The sequence below is a fragment of the Mesoplodon mirus genome (assembly GCF_964341445.2).
Source record: "Mesoplodon mirus genome assembly, chromosome: 6".
In the NCBI taxonomy this organism is placed as follows: Eukaryota; Metazoa; Chordata; class Mammalia; order Artiodactyla; family Ziphiidae; genus Mesoplodon; species Mesoplodon mirus.
This window is the reverse complement of record NC_138982.1, coordinates 78544424-78566147: the sequence shown is the minus strand read 5'-3', so window position 1 is coordinate 78566147 and position 21724 is coordinate 78544424. Positions and strand designations below refer to the sequence as shown.

General features: G+C 51.1%; 1 protein-coding gene across 1 annotated transcript in view; it reads left to right on the top strand.

Moving 5' to 3' along the window:
- The window catches only part of PDIA5 (protein disulfide isomerase family A member 5), a 93897-nt gene that overhangs the window by 9771 nt on the left and 62402 nt on the right, over positions 1–21724 (top strand). The window contains exons 2-3 of the mRNA XM_082624897.1: positions 11532–11658; positions 14531–14618. Of these exons, the coding sequence (XP_082481023.1) occupies positions 11532–11658; positions 14531–14618 (215 nt within the window). The remainder of the gene's footprint in view (positions 1–11531; positions 11659–14530; positions 14619–21724) is intronic.

The following is a 21724-nucleotide window of genomic DNA, read 5'->3' as shown; positions in this document are numbered from 1 at the left end:
CCACTGAAGTGATTTTATGACTTGGCTCTTGGGTTAAGGCCAGAGGGGTAGAAAATGCCGGTTTAGACACTCAGCTTTAGGGGATTGAATGAGATACGGTATGTCAAAGCACAGATGTGCCTCATGAGTCATGAGCACTTGAATTGTTATTTTCTTTTCAATTAATGGAGCTTTGAGGCAGGGCTGGGTTTCCGGGGTGGGAATTCACCTGCTCTTCTGTCGTCCCTGCTACCTCATTCTCTGCTCCCTCCACCAGCTCTTCCTCGTTAGCAGGCCTGGCACACCAGGCTGGCAGCAACCCAGAGCCCCCTTGGCTCTAGAAGAGGTTTTCCACAACATTAATAGCTTTAGGACTTAAGTCCTGGTTAAATGCACTGCAGTTGCAATTTCAGGATAAGAAAACCTGTTTTCATAAGCTCTCAGATCAGTTGTCCTGCCTTGAACTGTCCCTTGTTGACAGCCACGTTTGTGCTGTGGAAACAGGTGGGAAAACTGTGTAGCCCATGTATAAGGTGTGGCTTTTAAAGGAAGCAAAATATAAGACGCGCAGCTGGCTGTGCATTTAGAGGAGCAAGCGGTGAGACGTGTGTGGCTCTAGGAATCGGTCTCTCCACTTTGTCTTGAGTCTGAGTCACAGCTCTCTTACCTACTTGCCAGTGACGTTGAGCAAGTTTCTAACTGTTCTTTGTCTCGGCTTCTTTATCTATAGAATAGGTATAATGAAAGTACCTACTTAATTCACTTGCCAAGATGATGAACTAGATAGTCATATGAGCAGCTTAGTTGGCTCCTGGTCACGCAGCAAGCACTCTGTACTTGCAGCTCTTATCATTATCATGGCCGCATCCCTAGGCCCTCGATGTAGGGATTAAAGAATCCTCTCTTGGGTTCTGTGCCAGCCAGGCGCTTTCCTACTTCTCTCTCTTTCTTAAGCACATTTAGCTCCTCAGCTGTAGCTAGTCAGGGGTCCACATCCCAGGGCCAGGCTTCTGTCTTTCTGTCTCTCTCTCTCTCTCTCTCTCTCTCTCTCTCTCTCTCTCTCTCTCTCTCTCTCACACTCACACACACACACACACACACACACACACACACACACTTGCCATCCAGGCGGTACTCGTTTTTATTTCAAAGCCTGCTGGGTGGTGGACATTTATTTGAACATTGGGAAATATCAGTGGTGAAATCTTCAAACTAGGTTTGAGGTTAGCCTTAGCTCCTTGTGAAGAGGGTATTTAGCCGTAGTGCTCGGTGACAGACGCTTAAAATTTGCCCATTTAAGGGGCATAAATTACCTATATTTAAAAATTAGCATTTCTCCCCCCCACACACACATCAAAGCCATTCTAGGTATGTGTTGCATGCAAAGTTCTTTGCAGATTCTGTATAATAGTTCGTATTAAAAAACTACACAACGTCAGGTGAGCAGAGGAGGGAGCAGTCAGCTGGAAGTGAAGAAGGGCAGGTAAGCACTGCTCTTGCGTGGGAAAGTGCCAGTGACACTGGATAGATGGCCGAGGATTTCAGGCAGCCTGTGGAAGAGGTGGGGGCAGTATTTGGTTGTATTCTAGGCATCTCTTTTTTTTCTGACTTATTTTAGGTGTTTTCCCCCTAACTCTAAGTTTGAAATAGCCTTAGAGAAGAGCTGCAAGAAAATAAAAGATTTCCATCTGCCCTTCGGCCAGATTCCACAAATATTAACATTTTATCACACTTGTTTTATCATATTCTCCCTCTGCGTATATAAACTTTACAGACATGACTCTCCTTTGCCCCATAAACACTTCAGTGTTTCCATTCTCTTACATAACCAGAGTACAATGATCAAAGTCAGGAATGTAGCGCTTGGCCCGGGACTTAATCCAGAATCACATGTTGAATTTAATTGCCATATCTCTTTAGTCTCCTTTAATCTGGGCCAGTTTCTCAGTCTTTGTCTTTCAGGACCTTGACATTTTTGAAGAATGTCCCTCAATTTGGTTTTGGATGATGTTTCCCTTCAGTGCATTGTATCAGGAGACATAAGTTGATTTGACCCATTACTGATGGTGTTATTGTTGGTCCCTTAGTTGAGGAGGTTTCTGCCAGGTTTCTCAACTGTAAAGTTTTACTTTCTTGTGGTGGGGAAATACTTTGAGATTGTTAATTATTTCCATGATGGTAGTCAAATGATGGTAAATTTTTTTCTTTAAATATTTCTATTGGACATGCCTATTACGGTAAGTTAGAAAGATACGTACAAGGACGAAGCCTTACTTTGGTGCATTTTTTCTTCCAGTTATTTTCTGAGCATAATTTTGTGTATAGTTGTAATCATACCATGTACATTTTGAATTCTTTTTTTAAAAACTTAACATTAAAAAAATATCTTTTCATTGCACAATCTTTGAAAACATCGTTTAAATGCACGTTTTATTCTGTTGAGTGGTTTACTCTAAGTAACCATTCCCCCGTTGTTGAATATTTAGGTTGTTTACAATTTTTGACTCTTATGAGTAGGACCGAGCAAATCATGTATGTGTCAGAATCTCTGCTAATTTCCTCGGGACACATTCCCAGAAGTGGAGTTACCAAGTCGAGGAGCGTAAATACTTTTAAGATACTTGATTAATTGTGCCAAATAGCTTTCCAAAAGAATTGTACTGGTTTAGGCTTTTGCCAGCACTGTATGACAGTTGGGTGCCATATTTTAAGAGATTCACTAATGGTGTTTCTCAATTTTTTTAAAAAAACCATGATCCAAAAATCAAGATTTGTGTTGAGATTAATTTCCTGTATTTTGAATTATGAAAGCATAGGTATTTATTTCCAAAAGTAAATTATAGTGTAATATGGCACGTTACCCTCTTCAGGCTCTGCCACCGTGCTCCCAGCCTTGGGGTCGGTCACTCTGGGAACCAGGAACGTGGTGGTGTCTAGGGCAGATCATTCAGGACAGTGAGGGGCTTGGGGGCACATGAGGAATCGGGGAATTTCACCTACAGAATACTAAGAGGGAATGTGTTTGCTGTCTTCAGAGTGTGATAGGCTGGCAGAATGGCTTGGGAGGGGGAGGGATTTGACTTTGTAATGACTGGAGCCATCCAAAATGAAATGGTAGGACATGGATTTCTATGTATTAACATGTTTAGTTTCCACAGCCTTCCGGGCTCCTCTGTACTGTGCAGCCTCAGGAGATTTTGAGGCCTTGGCTCTGGAGGGCTACCTGGAGGCTGGAGATGGCACGTGAGGAATGTTGAGAGGAGTCTTGTATCTGGGAAACCAACCAGCCCAGCTCAAGCCTGTGAACTACAAGGAATGTCCTGGCCTTCTGGTGGCCTGCAGTGGTCCCCTTACTAGTAAAGGGCTGAGGTTGTGGGGAAACTGGAGAGTTACTAGCTAATTTTCCTCTCATTTGTGGGTAGCTGTCACCAGGTGACCAAGATACTGTTAGGAACAGGCATAGTGCAACTCGGGTAATTAGGAGGAACACAGTAAATCAGATCTTTGATAGTCTCGCTGTCTCCTTCTTTGTAACAGTTTATCTGAAGTATAATGCATGATTCAATGATTTGAAATATCCCAACTGGAGCAGATGTTAGTATTTCTTTCTAGTTAAAGCTTTTGTTTCAATAGGCACACAAGATCTATTTGCATGTGTGCCAGAAAACCCAGAATGATAGTGCTTTAAAGCAGCTGTTTATTTCACTCACATAGAAGCTGGAAAGGGGTGTTCTAGGGCCAGTATATCCCTCTGTGTTATCAGGGTCCCAGGTACCTTCTATCTTGATGACTCCACATTTTTAGCAAGTCCTTCTACCTCATTGTCTCAAGGTGGCTGCTTGAGTTCCAGCCATCTTTCCAAATTCTAGCAAGCAGGAAGGGGGAAAAGGCTAAGAAGACTCATACCAGGTGTCTATGAGGGACAGTTCCTAAAAGTTGCCACATAACACTTCTGTTTACATGCCAGGGGCACTTGCTGCAAGGAAGACTGAGAGGTTTGACTTTTAATGTGGGTGGCCACATGCCCAGGGCAACTCAGCAGTTCCTTCATGAGGTGTAATTACCTCACCGTACTTCTCTGCTAGTGGTCATGAAGCTAGGTCTGCAGAATATCACAATTGGAAGGGACTTTGGAAATCACTTTCAACCCCTTCATTTTACAGAAAAAGGAGCAGAGAAGGAGACATGGCTTGTCCAAGGTCACATAGTCAGTAAATATCAAAGCCAGCACAAAACTTGGGTCTCTGACTCTTTCTACCAAACCTCTAGCTCTCAAATACTTAGCCAGCTGGAGTTCTCTGACCTTGGGTTCAAGTCATCTGTTTTTAACCTTATTCCTGGATCCCTTTACCACTAGCTTCCTAAGAGTCTAGACTTAGATTCTGACATTTCAAAACTATTTTGAGCAAAATGTGGGCTACACTAAATTAAACCAGTTTCTTCACAGCTCCCAACATAAGGGTATCTTTTTTCAGGTGACAGAGCAAAAAAGGTCAAGTCCCACCTCCACCCTTTTTCCTTAATGTTAACTTTCTGTCTTCAGCTCTTCTTCCTTTAGCAAGTTGCTTTTACATAATAGAATACCTCTGGCTTCATGATCTGCATTGAATAGTGAATCTATAACGACAGACAGCCTCCCGGGCTATAGAGAATGTGAGGGTGCTGGCATGCGCCCCAGAGATCTGGAGCTTTTTAAAGCTGAGGGTGTAATGTGGCAAGGACTGTTCTCCCTGTTATTTTCCAGAATTGTATGACTCTTTTTTTTTTTTTTTTTTTTTTTTTTTTTTTGCGGTACGCGGGCCTCTCACTGTTGTGGCCTCTCCCATCGCGGAGCACAGGCTCCGGATGCGCAGGCCCAGTGGCCATGGCTCACAGGCCCAGTCGCTCCGCGGCACGTGGGATCCTCCCGGACCAGGGCACGAACCCACGTCCCCTGCATCGGCAGGCGGACTCTCAACCACTGCGCCACCAGGGAAGCCCTGTATGACTCTTTATGTCTAGGCTGCTGGTGATGCTGGGTGAGGTTAAGTGAAGAGAGGAGCTTGTGAGTGTGGTGTGTTAGAGGGACAGCGAGGCAGAAGGGAGCCCGGACCCCTGTACACACCTCTGATTAATGGTAGATCTGGGCTGACTGCCCCAGGGTCCCAAGAAGGGTGGTCAACAACAGGGTGCTCTAGGCTTGCGGGAAGCAGAGGGTTAGTGTAAATCCCTGCTGGGACTCTCCTTGCCAGGGGATTCTGGAAGATTTGGGCTTTTCCTGGCTGCTTTGATGGGCCTGGCTGGGGAAGGAGGTGCTCCTGGGAAGGAGGTACTTCTGGGAAGGTGGTCCACTTGGGTCGCTGCGAGTCCAGGGAGCTTGTGGGGTGGAGGGAAGCAAACACCTCTGGCCAGGACCTGAGAGGCCCGAGCTCTGCAACTTGACCTACTGTGTGTGACCTTGGTAAGTAAGGTAACTTCTCTGAGCCTCAGTTTCCTCATCTGTAGGATGAGGCTAGTGCCCACTCATCAGGTTATTGTGAGGGGCAGATGGGCACAAAACCCGGAAGGACCGTCCTCCATGTGCTGTGTGGCCCGTTGGTTGCTGTGCTGTTGGGTGATCATTCGAGGTTTTGATGCTGGATGTGTGTACGTGCACATTTCTTCCTGCCTGCATGTGCTGTTTTGCCTGATTGCCGGCAGGGCACTGGAGAGGAAGAGGTGGTGCCGTTTCTTCTGTTGCCCTTGCTCTGCGATTTGTCTCGCTAATGGTGCTAATACAGATAATTATCATGATTGTGTACTGTGTGCCAAGCATTATGTTAGGTTCTCTATGTACTTTTCTCCCCCTCCTTTAATCCTCAGCCAGCCCCGCAAGGCGGATATCAGTATTATCTTCTCCACTTTATAGGCAGGGAAATGACACTCGTAACATCTGAGATCATTTAGCTATAAGTGATAGTGCCTGGCTTTGACCCCAGGTCTGTCTGACTCCAGAAGCAGTGCTCTTTCTGTGGTGTCAGAGGGGTGTGGGGAAACCACAAAGGGAGGAGAGGAGCACGAGCCTCCAGGCTGCAGGGCCATTTGTCTGGTGGGCCCTGAACAGGGCAGACACCTGTTAGGAGAGCACTGCAGGGAGTCTGGCAGGTGAGGGGGAGAAACCAGTGTCCTCGACCTCATTGCCCGCAACCGTGGTGGAGGGTGGAGGTGAGGACTTCCGTGCCAGGCACCCTGAGTGGGCTCTGCAGAGCGCCTTGCACTCTGATGGGGGAAGGGGCTCGGGGTGGAGGGGGCTGCTTCTCTGATGGAAGGGCCCAGTGTTCTGAGGCGGGTGTAGTACTATGACAGGGGCTGGAGGCTGGGGGGACCGGTACTTTGACGGCAGAGGGGGGCACTGACTCTGATGCAGGCAGGACCTGGCTTTGGGGGCCTGTATTCCCCAGCAGTAGAGGAAGGGAGCCGTCCTTCCTGGCAGTGTTCTGCCCTGCACCCAGGCAAAGGTTTTATGGATCTCAGCCCAGCCCATGGGGTAGCTCAGCCCTGATGTAAATGCTGTTAAGGCTGGGGCAGAAGGAAAACAATTATTGGGGGAAAGTCAGAAGGAGTTTGCATAGGGCACAAAGGGGATTTTTTTTCTCTCCTCTACCTCCAAAGGGAAAGCCTTAGAATGTAAGGAGCCTGCGGAACCCGGGAACAGTTCCATGGCTGGCTCCGAAGGTGGCTGGCTTCCTTCTCAAACATTGCCCTATCCCCCTTGAGGGCTTGACAAAGCAGAGAGTTTGTGCATTATTAACGTTGTTATAGTTGCCTTAGTTATTGTTGTTATCAACGTTTGTGGGTTGTGCCTTATGAAGTCTGCAGGAAGGCTCTTGGCAAGGAGACCCAAGGCTTACTGGAGCTGTATCTTAAGGAAAGGAAGGAGCGCACACACTGGAAAGGTTAAAATCGATTGAAGTGGAGGAGAAAGGAGAATGTTAAGTGGCTGGAGGAGAGTCCCCTTGGGGTTAGGGGAGGGAGGAAAGGGCCTCGCTCCCTTTGCCCCTGTGGTTGCTTGCTAAGGTGAGGGTCTGTCTAAGGCCAGACACAAGGGCCTTTCCCCCTCCTCTCTCAGGGATCTTACACTGAGCATTGTAGCTCTTTGCACACCAAAGTCCCCTGGTTCCCCCTGGATCTACCTATCCTATTTTCCTCTTGTTCCCAAAGTTTCAAATCCTCTCCCTGCAAATCCTGCCTCTCCAGTGCCCACAAATATCCATGCAGCTCCCCATCTTAGGTGGAGACAACCCATCCTTCTCCCGACCCTGCGGCTGCCTGTGCTGCCCCCTGCGTGGGGTGTGCTTCTTTCTGCAGCCTGGCTTCCGGCCGCCCTCCCATCACCAGAATGCTCTCGGAACATCCCTGGGGACTTGGCCCTGACCTTTGCCTGCAAATCACACCTGATTTCCTGTGTGTCTCCTCCCTGGTCTGTGTTGACCAGGTACCAGGTCTGTGGTACCTCCTACCTTCTTCCCACCTTTCTCCTGGTCCTTCCTCCTCCTCCTCAGCTGAGGGGTTTCCTGCCTTCTCCCTCTGGACCCCGACCCCTGAGACTTCATTGACATAGAGGCTCACTCTCCAGCCTGGAGGACACCTGCATTGGGGCGTCTTGTCCACATGTCTGCACCTAAGCTTATCACCTTCCTCAACATAAGACAGAAGCCTCTTCTGCTGCTGCTGCTTCCCAGTTCTTCCAGTTTTGGTTCTTGTTCCATTTCTGAGCACAGAATCCTTGGGTCATTTTAGCCTCTACTCTCTTCCTTCCTTGCTTACATATGAATAGTCATTGAGTTCTGTTGTTTTTCCCTTGAGGTTCTTGGATTGACCCATTTCTCTCCACTTGGGCAGCCACCCAGCAGGTCCCTTCACCTCCAGCCTTCTGATGACTGTCCAGTCTGAGATGGGGCCAGAAGGGGCTCTTGAGCCAGGCTTTCAAGACCCCACCCTCCACCCCAGCCTGGCCCCATCTGCCCTCTCCCACCACTCTCCAGCACAGACCCTCTCTGCCTGCCCTGGGTCTGTCTGGTTTCTGTGGTCCCTCTGGGTCTCCTGAGAGCTGTCATGGACTCACCTTGTAACATGCTCCCAGCAGGGTACCTCTGCAAAGCTCAAGAGTGTGGCAGCCAGTGTGTTTGTCACGTCTATTATGCTGGACAGACATCTCCTAAGGGCTTTCAAGGGGCCAGGTGCTCCTAGTCTAGGGGGTGGAATAGGGATGAGACGAGATGAGGAGGAGATGGACCCTCCATAAAGGGTTCTTAACCAGGCCGGCCGCAGACCGTGAGTTTAAGCCCCAGCATCATTGTATTTCTGAGAGCTGAAGTTCTCTGCTGTGTGAGGGTAAACACTGGCTCAGAGGCTTTGGTGGCTGGCTGAAAAGTGGTTGTTTACTCTGAGAGTGGCTGTTGGTTAGATGACCTGAGGGATTTGCCGGGCTTTCTAGGAAGGAAGCTGTGGATAAGCCTTGAAACTTGGTGCTCTTGTGGTTTTTGCTGTGGACACTTTGCTGTCGCTTGGCCCAGCTGCACCCTGCTGTGCTACCCAGGCAGGTGGGCACTGGGCCTGCCCTCCCTTTCCCGCTCCCCAGTCCAGAAGTGCAGGTGCCGGCCAGTCTCAGGAGAGCTGGTTTTCGGGTCAGAGTCCTGAGGCACTGGGCAAGGGTAATTGTTTTTCTTGACTGGCCAGGTTATTTGAGGATTTAAAACAGCAGTGTCAACATGTTTTTCCAACAGATTCTTTTGTTTTTTTCCTTTAACCATGTGCACTGTGTTATGGACCTTTTAGTCTGAAGTGCATTAGCTCCCTGGGAGCAATGGAATAACGTGATAATAAGGTGGAATGAACTTTTTGGTGAGCTCTCAAGGTCGCCGCATGAGGGCAGGGGGTCCTCAGGCATCATGCGCTGCCCTGCTGGGGCAGAATAAGGGAGAAATCATTCCTGGACAACTCCTCCTGATGGTTTTACCCTGGGGAGAAGAGTAAAGTTGCATCCAATGGCAGATTATATTTAGAAACACTAAAATATGGCCACATTTCCATCTTTTACTCTGCTGAGATGGAAATTTGTATTATATATTACGGTAACTGATCCTATTAGAGTGCTTTATGATTTATAAAGCATTTTCGATAAGTTACCCCATTTCATCCTCACAGCTGTCCCATGAGGGAGGTATCATTTTCTCCACGTCAGATGCGAAGCACTAAGCGTCTAAAAGATTGAGTGATGTTGCCCGGGCATCTTAGCTATTGAGTGGTAGAGCTCAGACTCAATGCGAGACTTCTGGCTACAAAGAGGCAGTGGCATGAGAGGGCCTGGGGTCAAACAGAGAGACTGGGGTTCAGATGCTGGACCTGCTTCTTATTAGCTGTGTGACTTTCATCAGATTATTTAACTGATCTATAAGATCAAGCATATAGATAATCTGTAGTTGCCTCTTCTTATTGACCATGTTCCTCTGTCCTCTGTCCTTGCTCCATTCTGGGCTGGTTGCTCCGTGGGGTCAGGACATTCGTTCTGGGACTTCTCTTCACCATCAACATGGTACTTCTTGTCTCTCTCCTCTGTTGGATCCTTTGTTTCCTAGGTTCCATGTCTTTCTCATTTTTTATTTATTTCTTGTTTTGGTAGAGCATGAGTTCCAGTCACTTCCTGAGAATGGGGAATTTGGTGGTAAATTTTTCACATCTGAGACCTTAAGTCTGTCTGAGTCAATCTCTACTCACAATTGACAGGTAGTTTGGCTGGTTATAGAATTCCAGTTGGAAATCATGTTACTTGGGAATTGTGGAGGCAATGCTTCATTGTCTTTTGGTGTGCTGATGAAATGTCCTATGCCAGTTCTGACCCCTGATCTTTTGTGTGTGGTGGTTTTCTTGTTTTGTTTTTTTTTTTGTTTCCCTTTGGAACTTTCAGAATCTCCTCTTTGTCAGCAGAGTTCTGAAAATTTTCAGTGATGTACTTGGTGAGAGTTTTTTTTATTGGTGATGTTGGGCTCTCTCACCTGGAAACTCAACATCCTTCAGTTCTGGGATATTTTCTTGAATTATTTTCCTGGATAATTTCTTTTCCTCTGTTTTCTTCTTTTTCTTTAGTCCCTTTAATTTGGCTCTTGCACTTAGTGAATACCTATTATTTGTCTTATCTTGTTCTTCTGCTTTTTATTTCTTGATCTTTTTGTTTTATTTCATAGGAGTTTTTTCAGTTCTACCTTCAGCCCTATTGAACTTTTTTATTTCTGAGAGGATTTTATTTTCTAAGAGGTTTTCATCATTCTCTTTGACTATTCCTTTTTCATAACATTCTATTCTTGTCTTATGGATACACCATTTTATTTCTCTGAGAATAATAATTTTAGTTGTTTCCTTCTGTTCTTTTTAAGTTTCATCTTTCCATTGTTTTGTTCTCATCTCTGTCTTTGTGTTGAGGGCCTCCCTCAGACATCTGGTGAATCTTGGTTATCTGTGTGTAATGAAGATCAAGATATAGGCTGTGGGTTGCAGACTCTTGAGTGTGGGGAGGGGGTGGAGGGCACTTGTTTACTGGGAGGGCCTCACAGTGGGTATTTGAATGGGAATTCAGCTGTTTCATTGGAAGAGTCTCCAAATCACTATCTTTTGGTTGTTTTTCTTATGCTCCTCAGTTAACCTAGAGAAAAATTCTCTAACCTGCTTGGGGGGATCAGATTGGCAACATTCTGGAAAAGGGAAGGGAGATGCTGGTGGGTAGGGGCTTAGGGGAGATGGGTGATCTCAAGTTTCAGTTTGTCCATACTCCCTCCCACCTTTGCCTGGTGTCTCCTGGCAGAGCTTTTCCTATTCAATCTTTGTTTTCTGCTGGCTAGGCAGGGGGCTGTTTGGTCTGGGTGAGGGGATCTGCTGTGTGACAGCTCTTTGTTCAAACATGTAACAACCTCCCCTTCCCCTGCTTTCAGCCCACCTCTCTTCATGCCTGCGGAGGTGCCTGGTACTTCTAGGGCCCAAGGTTTTTAGGGTTTTCTCTGGGAGAATTGGCTTGTTTCTTGTTGGCTGATCTCCTGAGATCATTGGCTAAGTGGGGAAAGTGGAAAACCCCTCACCCATCCATTCCCATCCTAAATGGGATCACATTAAGAGGTGATCGTACTTCTCTGTGGACTTGGGGCTTTGGTGCTTCTAGGTGGGATGGAGTTTTCACATTGCTCCAGTGTGTGGTGTTTGGGTGCAGTGTAGGGTACAGACATTGACCTCCCAGAGAGGTCTTGATTGAAAGGGTGGCAAGAATGTCCACGCAGCATGCTTATGTACCTGTGCAGTCCATACGGCTTCATAAAAAAGATGAAGGGTGAGCTGGCGACTGGGAGTGATCCGGAGGAGTCCCTGTGGGAGGGGGGCAATTTGGAGAGGGGATGAGGCAAAAGGCAGGTGTAGAGTTGAGAGAAGGAGGGGTGAGCCTTATCCCTCCCAAGGCAACTGTGCCTAGAGGCAGCACATCTGGGGCACCCCTTCTTGCTCAGGCCCAGCCGGGACCTGAGACTCACGGTCCTTGGCTCCTTGATCCCCAGGTGGTCCTGCCGACGTGGCTGTCCTCTACAAAGTTCTCCTCACTCGTCGAGAGAATCTCTGACCCCAAGGACTTGAAAAAACTTCTCAGGACCCGGAATAACGTACTGGTGCTTTACTCCAAATCTGGTGAGTGCCCCTCCTGGCCTTAGGGCCATCGTCAGGGATGCGGCGGGATAGAAAGGAAGGAGCGGGGACAGAAGTGGAAGGCAGAGACCCCGGGACTAAAAACCGCTCAGGGAAGGTCCGTCAGAAGATGCAGGGGTGTTAGTTCTGCTGCTTTTGGATCCCTAAGAGGGCGTTTCAGTTCCCTTTTACCAGTGTTTCTTAGGAAAAGCCCTCTGGAGTCCCTCAGTACCTCAGGAGGGAGAGGACGTGTGTGTGAAGGAGACAGAGGACAGTGACCACCCGGCATGGACGCTCTGGCTCTCTGGACAGCACGGCCAGCCCTGCCAGGGCGTGCTTCTCCAGAGCTGTTGATTAATTGACTGGGCCAACCTGTCGCCAGCTGAATTGGTCCCAGGGTTGGGGGCACACACCCAGGCTGGCAACCCTGGCCCTGCCTGGCCCCAGTCTGTCCCGCTCTGGGGTCAGAACGAGAGACTGAGTTTGGAGTGGGCTCCACCCTCCGGACAGGGTGGCTTCAATGGGGGTAGGACTAGTGGTTTGCCTCTTCTGACCTTGAAGCTGGCGAGGGCATCACAGATGGAGAGAGGTTTGCTCAGCTCTTGGCCGCGACTTTGAGTGTCTGACTGTTGATGCTGTTCCAGCAGAGTTAAGTGTTTTCGCTGCTCCTAAGGATGCCAAGTATTCTGTGCCCTGAAGAAATAGTAGCCAGTGGCTGGGCTGGTTCCGGGCAGAGCTCTCCCTGGCAGCTCTTCCTCAACTCCCATTGGCATGGGGGACTGATGGATGTTTTGGACGTGTCGCTCCTGAAGCCTGCATCCTCCAAGCACCCGGGCACATGCTGCTCTTTGCCCTTCTGAGAGCCTGGCACACACTCCCTGGGGTGGTTGTTGGGAGCCCAGCGTGTGACTAGCATTCCTTCTGAGGCAGGGGAAAAGCAGAGTTGCTCCTGAGGCCTGGGGTCTAGGGCCCTGGACAAGCATGGCTCAGCCCCCTTGGCTGCTCCCGGAGCTGGGGGGTCGTCAGTGCCCTCCAGGGACTCACTCACTTCCTTCCCTGGGTAGGTCCTCTCACATAAGCTCATCTTCTTAGAAGGACTGACAGGAACTTGTGTGACACGCTCTCATTTGCTGCTTTGCTGTGAGGTTGCGGGTAATGTCCAGTCGAGGGAGGAATTGGAGTTGAGGGAGAATAGCTGCCTGATCTGAGGTCTACCAGCCAGTGGGCGGTAGAGCTGGTCCCGCTGCTGCCTCCGCCTCGCTTCCTCTGCTGGAGCGCGTGGAGAAATGTTCTGAGTCTGCAGCGACAGGAGGCTCGCCACCAGGAAAGGATTCGGAAAGGAGAGAGTGGGAAGGCGAGGGGTCCAGACCAGGGCTTGCAGGGGCCGGAGGCAGGGCTGGGGGCACTCTTGTTTTCTCCTGGGCCCTCACCCAGCCTCTGTCTCTGCCTCTTGGAGGTGGAACTCTCAGTGCTGCCCGTGTGCCTGGCTCCTCCCTGCTTTGGACCGCTGGTCGCAGGCCGGGTGATTTTGCCTCCCTGCCTCTTGCCCAGCCCTGCCCCTGAGACTGGGGACCTCCAGGGGCTTTGGGAGCAGCGCCAGTAACTGGCTTCTCTCCCCCCGCCACCCCTTCCAACCAGTGCCTCCCCTTCCAAGGCTGAAAGGCAGGGTTGGGACGGCCTTCACATGGCTCTACATTCCCTCCCCTGCCTCCCAGAGCCCAGCTGGAAGGGTGGGGGGCGGCTTTTCCCACCTCGGCTGCGCCCCCTCCTCCTGTGGGCCTGGGGGGGGCGGTTCCTGGGAGGGCCTCCTGCAGGTGGCTCCGTGCACGGCTCTTGCAGCATGCTTTCTGTTGGCTGCATGAAAGGCTCAGCATGCTTTGTGTTCACAAACAGCTTCCGTTAGCCACACTAGAAAAGGAGATCTGAGGAAGCAGATAGTTCACATATCATTTCTGCTTGGCTTTGGAACGTCTCCTGTGGTTTCTGCTGGGGGAAGGCGGCAGGCAGCCTGCGCTCTCCATAGTGTCTGCGTGGAGGACCTTTCCAGGGAGCTCACAGGGGTGATGGGGCAAGGGGACAGCCTGGCCACAGCCACCCAACAGTGGACCACTGCAGGCTGGCAGCAGGGAAATCCTGGCCACAGAGGCTCCGTTTCTAAGCGCCCGCCCTCCTAGTTTCCAGGGGCTTTGCCCAAAGCCTCTTCCTTTCTCATGTTCATCCGCCCGGCCCCAAGGCATAGTCCACGGTCCTGCAGTTGTCCCCCAAGGTACTGCCAGTGCTGGGAAAGAGGGCCGTGAAAGTGACTTGGGTACATTTAGTATCGGTCCATCAGAGACTAGTGTCATACGTAAACCTCATTAAATCACCACGTTGTACCAAGTCCCTAGGTGAGTGTGTGATGCACAAGTGAAGGAAGGGTCTGGTCCCTCCCTTGTCAGCTCCCAGGTTGGGCACCAGGGCAGACCAGCGTGGAATCAGCAGACTCGGTCCCCGCTTAGTTATAGAATTGTAATTGTTCAGTTATAGAATTTTTAAAATGTGTCCCAGAATGGTAATGAGTCAGAGATTCTACTGGAAGTTCAGGGCCGAGAGATTCTTGGAAGAGTGAGACGTGAGGTGTGGCTAGAAGGCGGGTTAGGGTTAGGGTTAGAGTTAGAGTTAGAGTTCTGCGTCTGTGAGGATTCCGGGAGCAGAACTTTCTGAGAAGAGCTGGGCTGTTCTTACAGAACCGTTGCCACAGGGACAGCGTTCTAACTGGTGCTCAGGACCTCACCTCTAGGACTGGTCTCCGTCCTTCCCTGCCCCTGAGGGGAAGATGGTAGGGGAGGCCATGGTGCACTTGGGTACAGATGTTTAATTTTTTGTTTTTTCACAGAGGCTGCAGCTGAAAGTCATCTCAGGTTATTGTCTACTGTGGCCCAGGCAGTGAAAGGACAAGGCACCATCTGCTGGGTGGACTGTGGGTATGTCCTGGGGATGTGGGGTATGGTGGCTGTAGGGCCGGGTGTGGGCTTTGGTGGGTGGGGTGGGAACTGTTCCTGATTGATACTCTGGGAGAGGGGATGTGATGGAGAGATGGCTGCAGAAGGACCCCCGCTGGCCCAGCAATGCTGCAGGACTGCTGTGGGCTGGAGGAGGGGCAGGTGTGGCTCCCGCTTCTGTCTTTCCGGCCCCACCCCTCTTCTTCCCTCTTCCGTAGTGCTTTTACCTTTTACTCTGTTGTCATGTGTCACTTGATTTTGCCTTCTCAGTGGGTGGCAGAGGGGGCCTTGGTGCCCAAAGAGCCAAGATGATTTTCAGGGCCACTCGGGGGGCTTGCTTATTGGGTGGGGGGTCTGCAGCAAGAACTGCGGGCTTTGCCTGTAGCCCAGGTCCTAATAGAGGTCTCCAGTGCCCACGGTGCAAAAGCGGTGGAGCCAGCTGATGACCTGTCTGTTGCCTTGGCTCCCAAGGTGGCTCCATTAGATGTGTCAGTCCTGGACAGGTGGCTCAGTCCTTCCGGCTCTCTCCTCTGGCCTGTGTCCCTACCCCCACGTGTCCTGATGATGATGCTGTGAGCTACTTCTCCTCCTGCCTCGCCTGCCCCTCCCAGAGACTTCCTTGTCGGTGTTGCGGTGGCAGAATCAAGCGCCGGCCCGCAGGAGGGAGAGCTGCTTCTGAGTGTGGCGAAGGGGGCTCTTGCTCGAATTCCTCTGATGCTTTTGAGTTTGGGAGCTTTGCGTCCACGGTGTGCTCAGCTTCCCTTTCCTTTCAGTCATTAGGAGTAATTGCTACATCTCCCTGTGTTCAGTGATTTTGCTGCTGGGATTTCTATACACACACCTTTTGTCACATAATTAGCTCCCAGTTGGGCATAGATCGGCAAAAACAGAGCAAAGACACACAGACAGTGAAACATACGGAAAAGGTCGAGAAGAACAGGTTTATTCTTTGCATGTTTGTTGAGCACTGGCTGCATGCAAGGCACTGCGCGGCACTTGGTGGATGCCAGTATTTACATGTCCTTTTGACCAAGGACAGGAGGTGTTTCCAGAGCTGCTGAGTGCAGCCACTCCTCACCTGGACTTGGGCTTTATCGGGAGCTTGGGCTTGGGAAGAGGAGAGGAGAGGAGCATAGGCGGTATTTCAGTCTTGTTAGTACGGGGATGAGGTGGGCTCTCCTGGGAAAAGAGGCAGTTCTTTTCCTGCATGGCCCATAAAGGTCTTTGTAACCTTTACTGTCTCTGTCCTTGCCCGAGTCACAAGCCCTGCTACTACCCTGTGGGTTCAGTGAGCTTTTATGGGCTCCACTCCAGTGCAATCTTCTTCCTCTTCATTCTGAGTTCTAAGTGGCTATTTTGCAAATGAACTTCTGGGACACACAGTTTTATAAGTTGATAGCCTCAAGCTGGTCCTGCCCATCGTTGGAGAGAATTGAAGGAGCTTCATATTTTGACAAAGCACTGAATGAGACCAGGAGAAGAAGTCTTAGCCAGTCGGTGTTTGCTGTAGGGTGTGTGTGTGTGTGCGCGCGCGCGCGCGCGCGTGTGTGTGCGCGCACGCGTGCGCGCACGCATGTACACACACACGTGCCTGTCTGGCCTCACGCCTCCCAACTGATTCAAACACCAGCGAAATGGAACAGACGGCTCACTAGACAGTTGGCGAGATTGTGGCTGTTGGTTACTTCTAGTTCATAGTTGGTCTGGAAGTGTTCTTATCTTCCAGCTGTGTCTCTGTCTCCCATATTTTACCAGGCATGATCTGTGTGACTGGCAAAGTACTAAAGCCTATCAGAGGGGACAGGGTGCTTTGGAATCTCCATACCCGAAGACGACATCAGTCCTGCCAAGCTGACAGAGCCACATCACAGGGAGTTCTCATCAGGCTTGTAGGTGGCAGAAGTGGGCAGAAGAGCTTCGTTTAGCTGCGCCATCCATCTGGGTCCGTTCAGCAGACATTCCCGAGCACTCACTCTGTGCTCTGAGGTACACACATGGCTAAGTGTCCTCGAGGAGCGCAGTGTGCAAGGAGGAGAGGAAGCAGACACCTAGCCAGCTGATTACAGTCACGTCGTTCTGCCTGGAAAGGTTGAGGAAAACTTCACAGAGGAGGTCGAATTCAAATCTGGGGCAAAGACCTCAGAGTAGCAGGTCTTTAAAGTGCCCTGGCTTTCCCTGCAGGCAGTTCCCTGTGGTGTGGGCCCCTCGGGTCATCTGGCCGATGGGTATGGAGATGATAGTCCCGTTCTGCTCCCTGGACAGGCAGGACTTTATGGGGCCGGGGTTAGTATGTGAAGACAGACCAAGAAGAAAAGAATTCAGGACTCATTTGGAGACATGCTGTCTGGAATCAATAAAAGTGCAAATGGGAGAAATAATCCTGTGACTTTTTTTTTTTTTTTTTTTTTTTTTTTTGCGGTACGCGGGCCTCTCACTGTTGTTGCCTCTCCCGCCGTGGAGCACAGGCTCCGGACGCACAGGCTCAGCGGCCATGGCTCACGGGCCCAGCTGCTCCGTGGCATGTGGGATCTTCCCGGACCGGGGCATGAACCCGTGTCCCCTGCATCGGCAGGAGGACTCTAAACCACTGCACCACTAGGGAAGCCCCAATCCTGTGACTTTTGATGTTCTAAAATGAAAATCTAGGGGGCCACCTTAGAGCTTAAAAGCGGCAATCTTAAGACAAAAGGATTGACTGTTCACATAATTGCTACTCAATTTATGCCTCTAAGAGGAAGTATAAACTGCAATATTAAATAGCTTTTAAAAGTTTAGATGGGTAGGTGGATTATGGAGCTATCATGGATGATGTTGGAAGCAGGAATACCTGGGTTCAAGTTTGAAGTCAGAGGCAGGATACAGCTAAATCTTCCCAGAACAGCCAAAGGGATAGAACTCGGAGCTCTGGTCCATGCAGGCCACCCTGGGTGGCAGTTCACGGATCACCGTTGCACAGAGAGATCCCCAAGGACGTGAGCTGGTTCTGCCCGTCTGCTCAGCCACTCCTGCTCTGAGACTTCTGAATGTGCCCCGTTAATTAAGGGAACCCACCGTGTGCACTCCGGGCCCTGTGATGACAACCCTCAGCTGTTGTCCTAAACGCGCTCAGTCTGTGTTTATGAGTCTGAATGAGACGCCCTGGGATGGGCAGAAGCGCTCTGGTGGGTGCTCTCTGCGGGAGAGTGAGCAGGGAAATGGCAGGTGGGCGGCCAGAGCACAGCTGCCCTCGAGTAGGCCCTGCTGTGTATGGTTCCCCACCTCTGCTTCCTGCCCTGCCAGTGAAGGGTCAGAGGTGGGAATGGGCATGCCAGGGCTTAGGGTGGGTGATGGCCCCTCTGCTTTCCCCCCTTAAAAGGCAGGTGAAGGGGGCAGAGGGCATCCTAGGGGGAGAGAAGACAGTGCTCCGGGGTGAGGCGTCTGTAGAGGTGTGTGCAGTAAACACAGGCCCCAGTTGAGGGGTCAGCTCCACTACTTACTAGCCCCATGACCCTGGACAGGTCGGTTACCCTGAGTCTGTTTCCTCATCTGTGAAATGGAACAATAATACATATTCTGCCTTCTTACCGGGTCTGTGTTGAAGATCTTTGTAGAATAGAATTTAATGTGAGATCCCATTCTACTCTTGTTGTTTTTCATCTGGGCCAGATTGTCAGGACATTCCAAGAAGCTGGAGGGAGGGAAATGGTGTGTTTGTCTTCAAGAGCTTTTCCTTGGGTGAGGACCCCTTGGTCATTGTGAGGATGCTCCTGAAGAAACTTTTGGGTGTGAGAGTCAGCCCCAGTGCACAGGGTGTTTTGCTTTGGCCCTTAAGAACTATGCAGTGCTGTGGAACTTGTAGGACTGCAGGTCAGGAGGCCTGGCTCTGAGTCCAGGCTCTGACAGCAAATAGCTGTGGGACCTTTGGCAAGTCACTGCCCCTCTCTGGGCTTCAGTTTGCTCCTGTGTGAAATATGGAGTTGAATCTTCCAAGTTGCTCTCACCCCTGCATAGCCTGGTTCAGAGTGTTCCAGAAGCTGCCAGGCTCATACGTGTGTACACATACGTGCTCGTGTGTATGCATGTGTATACAGACCCATGTATTCATGTAAATGTGTGGGAGGGGTGTGTCTTCCAGTCTTTGTGTCTCTCCCCACCCTGGGTGTCTGCCTCGTACGTCTCTCCGGTCCCTCCCTCTCAGCATCTCTCCTCTCTCCCCCTTTGCTCCTTCTCCCTTAATAGTTTCTGTTGCTCCTTCCCTTCTCGGGTCCCTGCCTCCCCCATTCTTTTGGTCTTTTTCCTCCTCTCTTCTGTGTGTGGATATTTCTTCTCTTTTTCTTGCTTTTCTGGCGCTTTCCTCCCAGCTCCTGCCTGCGTGCCGGCAGGCACACACACCCCTCTCTGTTGGGCCCCGGGCCTCCGTAACCTGTTGCTCTGAAGTGTCCGTAGGGTTTTTGGCTTCTGTCCCAGGATTTGTCAGCTCTCCCTTCCCCTCACTCCACCTCCTGGCTCAGATCTCAGCAGCCATGCTTGGGTTGGCTGGTGGTAGTTGTCCAGCTCTTAAGTGGGTTGAGTGTGAGGGAGTTGGTATTCCCCACGTGCCCTGCAGCCTGGCATCGGGGCTCGGCCTTGGCATGGAGGGCTGCTTTCTGGGCGGCGGAGCAGGAGCCAGCAGGCGGGAGCCGTGCCCGGGGTGCTAATTCCTGGGGCTGGTTCTCATGGGGCTGAGGCTGCCTGATGGGGCGCCTGCTGCCTTCTTTTCCTGAGGGTTTAAGGTCATTACCTTACCACCTGCTCTCATTCTCCCATCTGCTTTCTTTCCCCTGGAGCAGTGCTGGCTTCCCAGATCCAAGATGTGGGGCCTGCCAGGGCAGGCATAACGTATTTTGAAGCCCATGTTTTCTTCCAAAAATTATTTGAACTTAGCATTTGCTCCTTTACATGTAAGCGTGTTGAAATTACCATGGGATAAAGCAGGCTTCCAGAAGAGGCGCCATGTTTTGTGTCGTGGCTTCAGACCCCTTGTGGCACACTGCTGTGCCCTCGTGGGGGTGACGTGTCCCCCTAGAACTGCTGGGCCGGAGAGGCAGGTGGAGGATGAGAAGGCACGCTCTTCTTTCTCGTATTCCCATCACTTTCATGAACTCTGCTACATAATTCATGCTTGATCATGTGCCTTCATGAGGTTGGCACCAAGAAGACAGCCAGACTCCTGTTGTGGGAGTCCCTTCATCATCAGGGCTGTGACCAGCCATCCAGGTCTGGGCAAGTTGAAGGCCCAGCTGTTCTAGGCTGTTCTCTGTCTCCTGCCTTTGTCCTCCAGCTACCTCCTTCCACATTGTCCTCTGCATGGGGCACCTTGCAGGCATGCTGACGGTGTTGTTTTGCTCACTCGCTCCTTATCTTGCATTTTCTTCATGTCTCTGAAGTGGGGGCACGTCCCAACTCTCCTCTGCTACCCACCCTCTGGGGTCACAGGTCATCCACTCAGAATCCTGTGTTAGACCCGAGCAGATGGAAGAAAGGGATTTACCCCTTCTTTGATGGGGAAAGGGACCCCAGGAAGGCTGAGTTGGCCAAGGCACACAGTGTCCCAGACAGGCTGGGGGCCTTGCCTCTGGTCCTCAGTGTAGTCTGCTTTTTACCCGCTGCCGGAGGCGGCCCAGTCTCCACCACCTGTCCTGGCTTCTGGCTCCTGGTCCATCCGTCAGGATACAGGCAGCCTGCCTTGATATTTTAGAAAGACTTGACCCTGTAAGGGAATAGAAAGCTCCATCCAGCTCATATGGACAACTCCCGCATTTTGCAGCTCGGGGAACCAAGGGCCCTGCCAGAGGTCACAGGCTGGCTAGCGGCAGAGCCAGATCTAGAAGCCATCAGTCACTCCAGTTGACAGCGACTCCAGGGAGGGTTTGATACTTAGGCTGCGACTTCTCAAAGTCGAGTACCTCCCCTTCCCGAGCCTCCAGCACCTTATTTCTTCTCTTCTTCCTACTCTCACCCCCCACCTTCCATCCCTGGGTCTGACTCCCAGGAGTGTGAGTTGCCAGTCTCTTGAGTGATCGTCACGGCACGTGTACATCTAGTAAACAGCACCACGTACCTGCAGCCACTCTGCACTGCTGGCCGGCAACCCACAACAAAGTCAGACGAAAACGCCCATGTGTATGTGTCTGTCTGGGCCAGGGATGGGGAGGGAAGTGTGAAAAGGCCTCCGTGACCTTTCATGTTCTCTGTAGAGGAGAGCCCAGGGAGGTGGGGGAGGAGGGGATGTAGCAGGTCATGGGTGAGTAAACGGGCAGAGGGTGTTGAGGCTCCAGCCTCCCCAGCAGAGAAGGCTGGTTCCTGCAGGACAGTCGGGGGTGGCAGACGAGGGCCTCTGCATGGCCAGTCCACTCTCTGTGGTTGTCCCTTCCCTCTCCATCCCCGGCAGAGCAGCTCATTTTCCTGCTCACTGCCTTTGTCTTTTCCCCCCAGAGCCTCGGTCACTGGCTAGGGAAGGGCGGCAGCACAATTAATTGTGCAGAATCTGTCAACCCAGATCCTTTTAAGTCCCTGAGCTTGGGTAATTTCTCCCCTTCCTGAACTCATGACTTTTATTGTCCTGTGCGATTAGTGCGCTCCCTCCCTCCCTCCCTCCCCCCCCCCCTCTCTCTCTCTCTCTCTCTCTCTCTCCCCTCTCTCTCTCTCTCTCTCGTCTCTCTCGATCTCCCTCTCTCTCTCCCCCCCACCCCCCGACAGAATCGTAGGAGGGAGAGCCAATCTGAGAGCGCACTGTCAGGAATTTTCACCTGGCAGGACTCCTGGAGCTCAATAGGCAGAGCCCAGAGAGCCAGCAGTGAGCGCCTCATCCCAGCGCAACAGCCGGCATCATTCACTCACTCACTCAGGCTATTTATAGAGCGCCTGCTATGTGCCGGCAGCTGTTGTAACCCTGGGGAACCAGCTATGAACAAAACAAAGCCCTCGGCTTGGTGGAGCAAACCTTTCTGATGGGGGATGACAGTGGACGTGCTGGTCAGGTGTGGAGACAGCGGGGAAGGGCGTGTGACTGTGTTGGATGAGGGGGGCTGAGGCTCTGAGGTCTGTGCCAGAGATGCTCGGAGAGGACC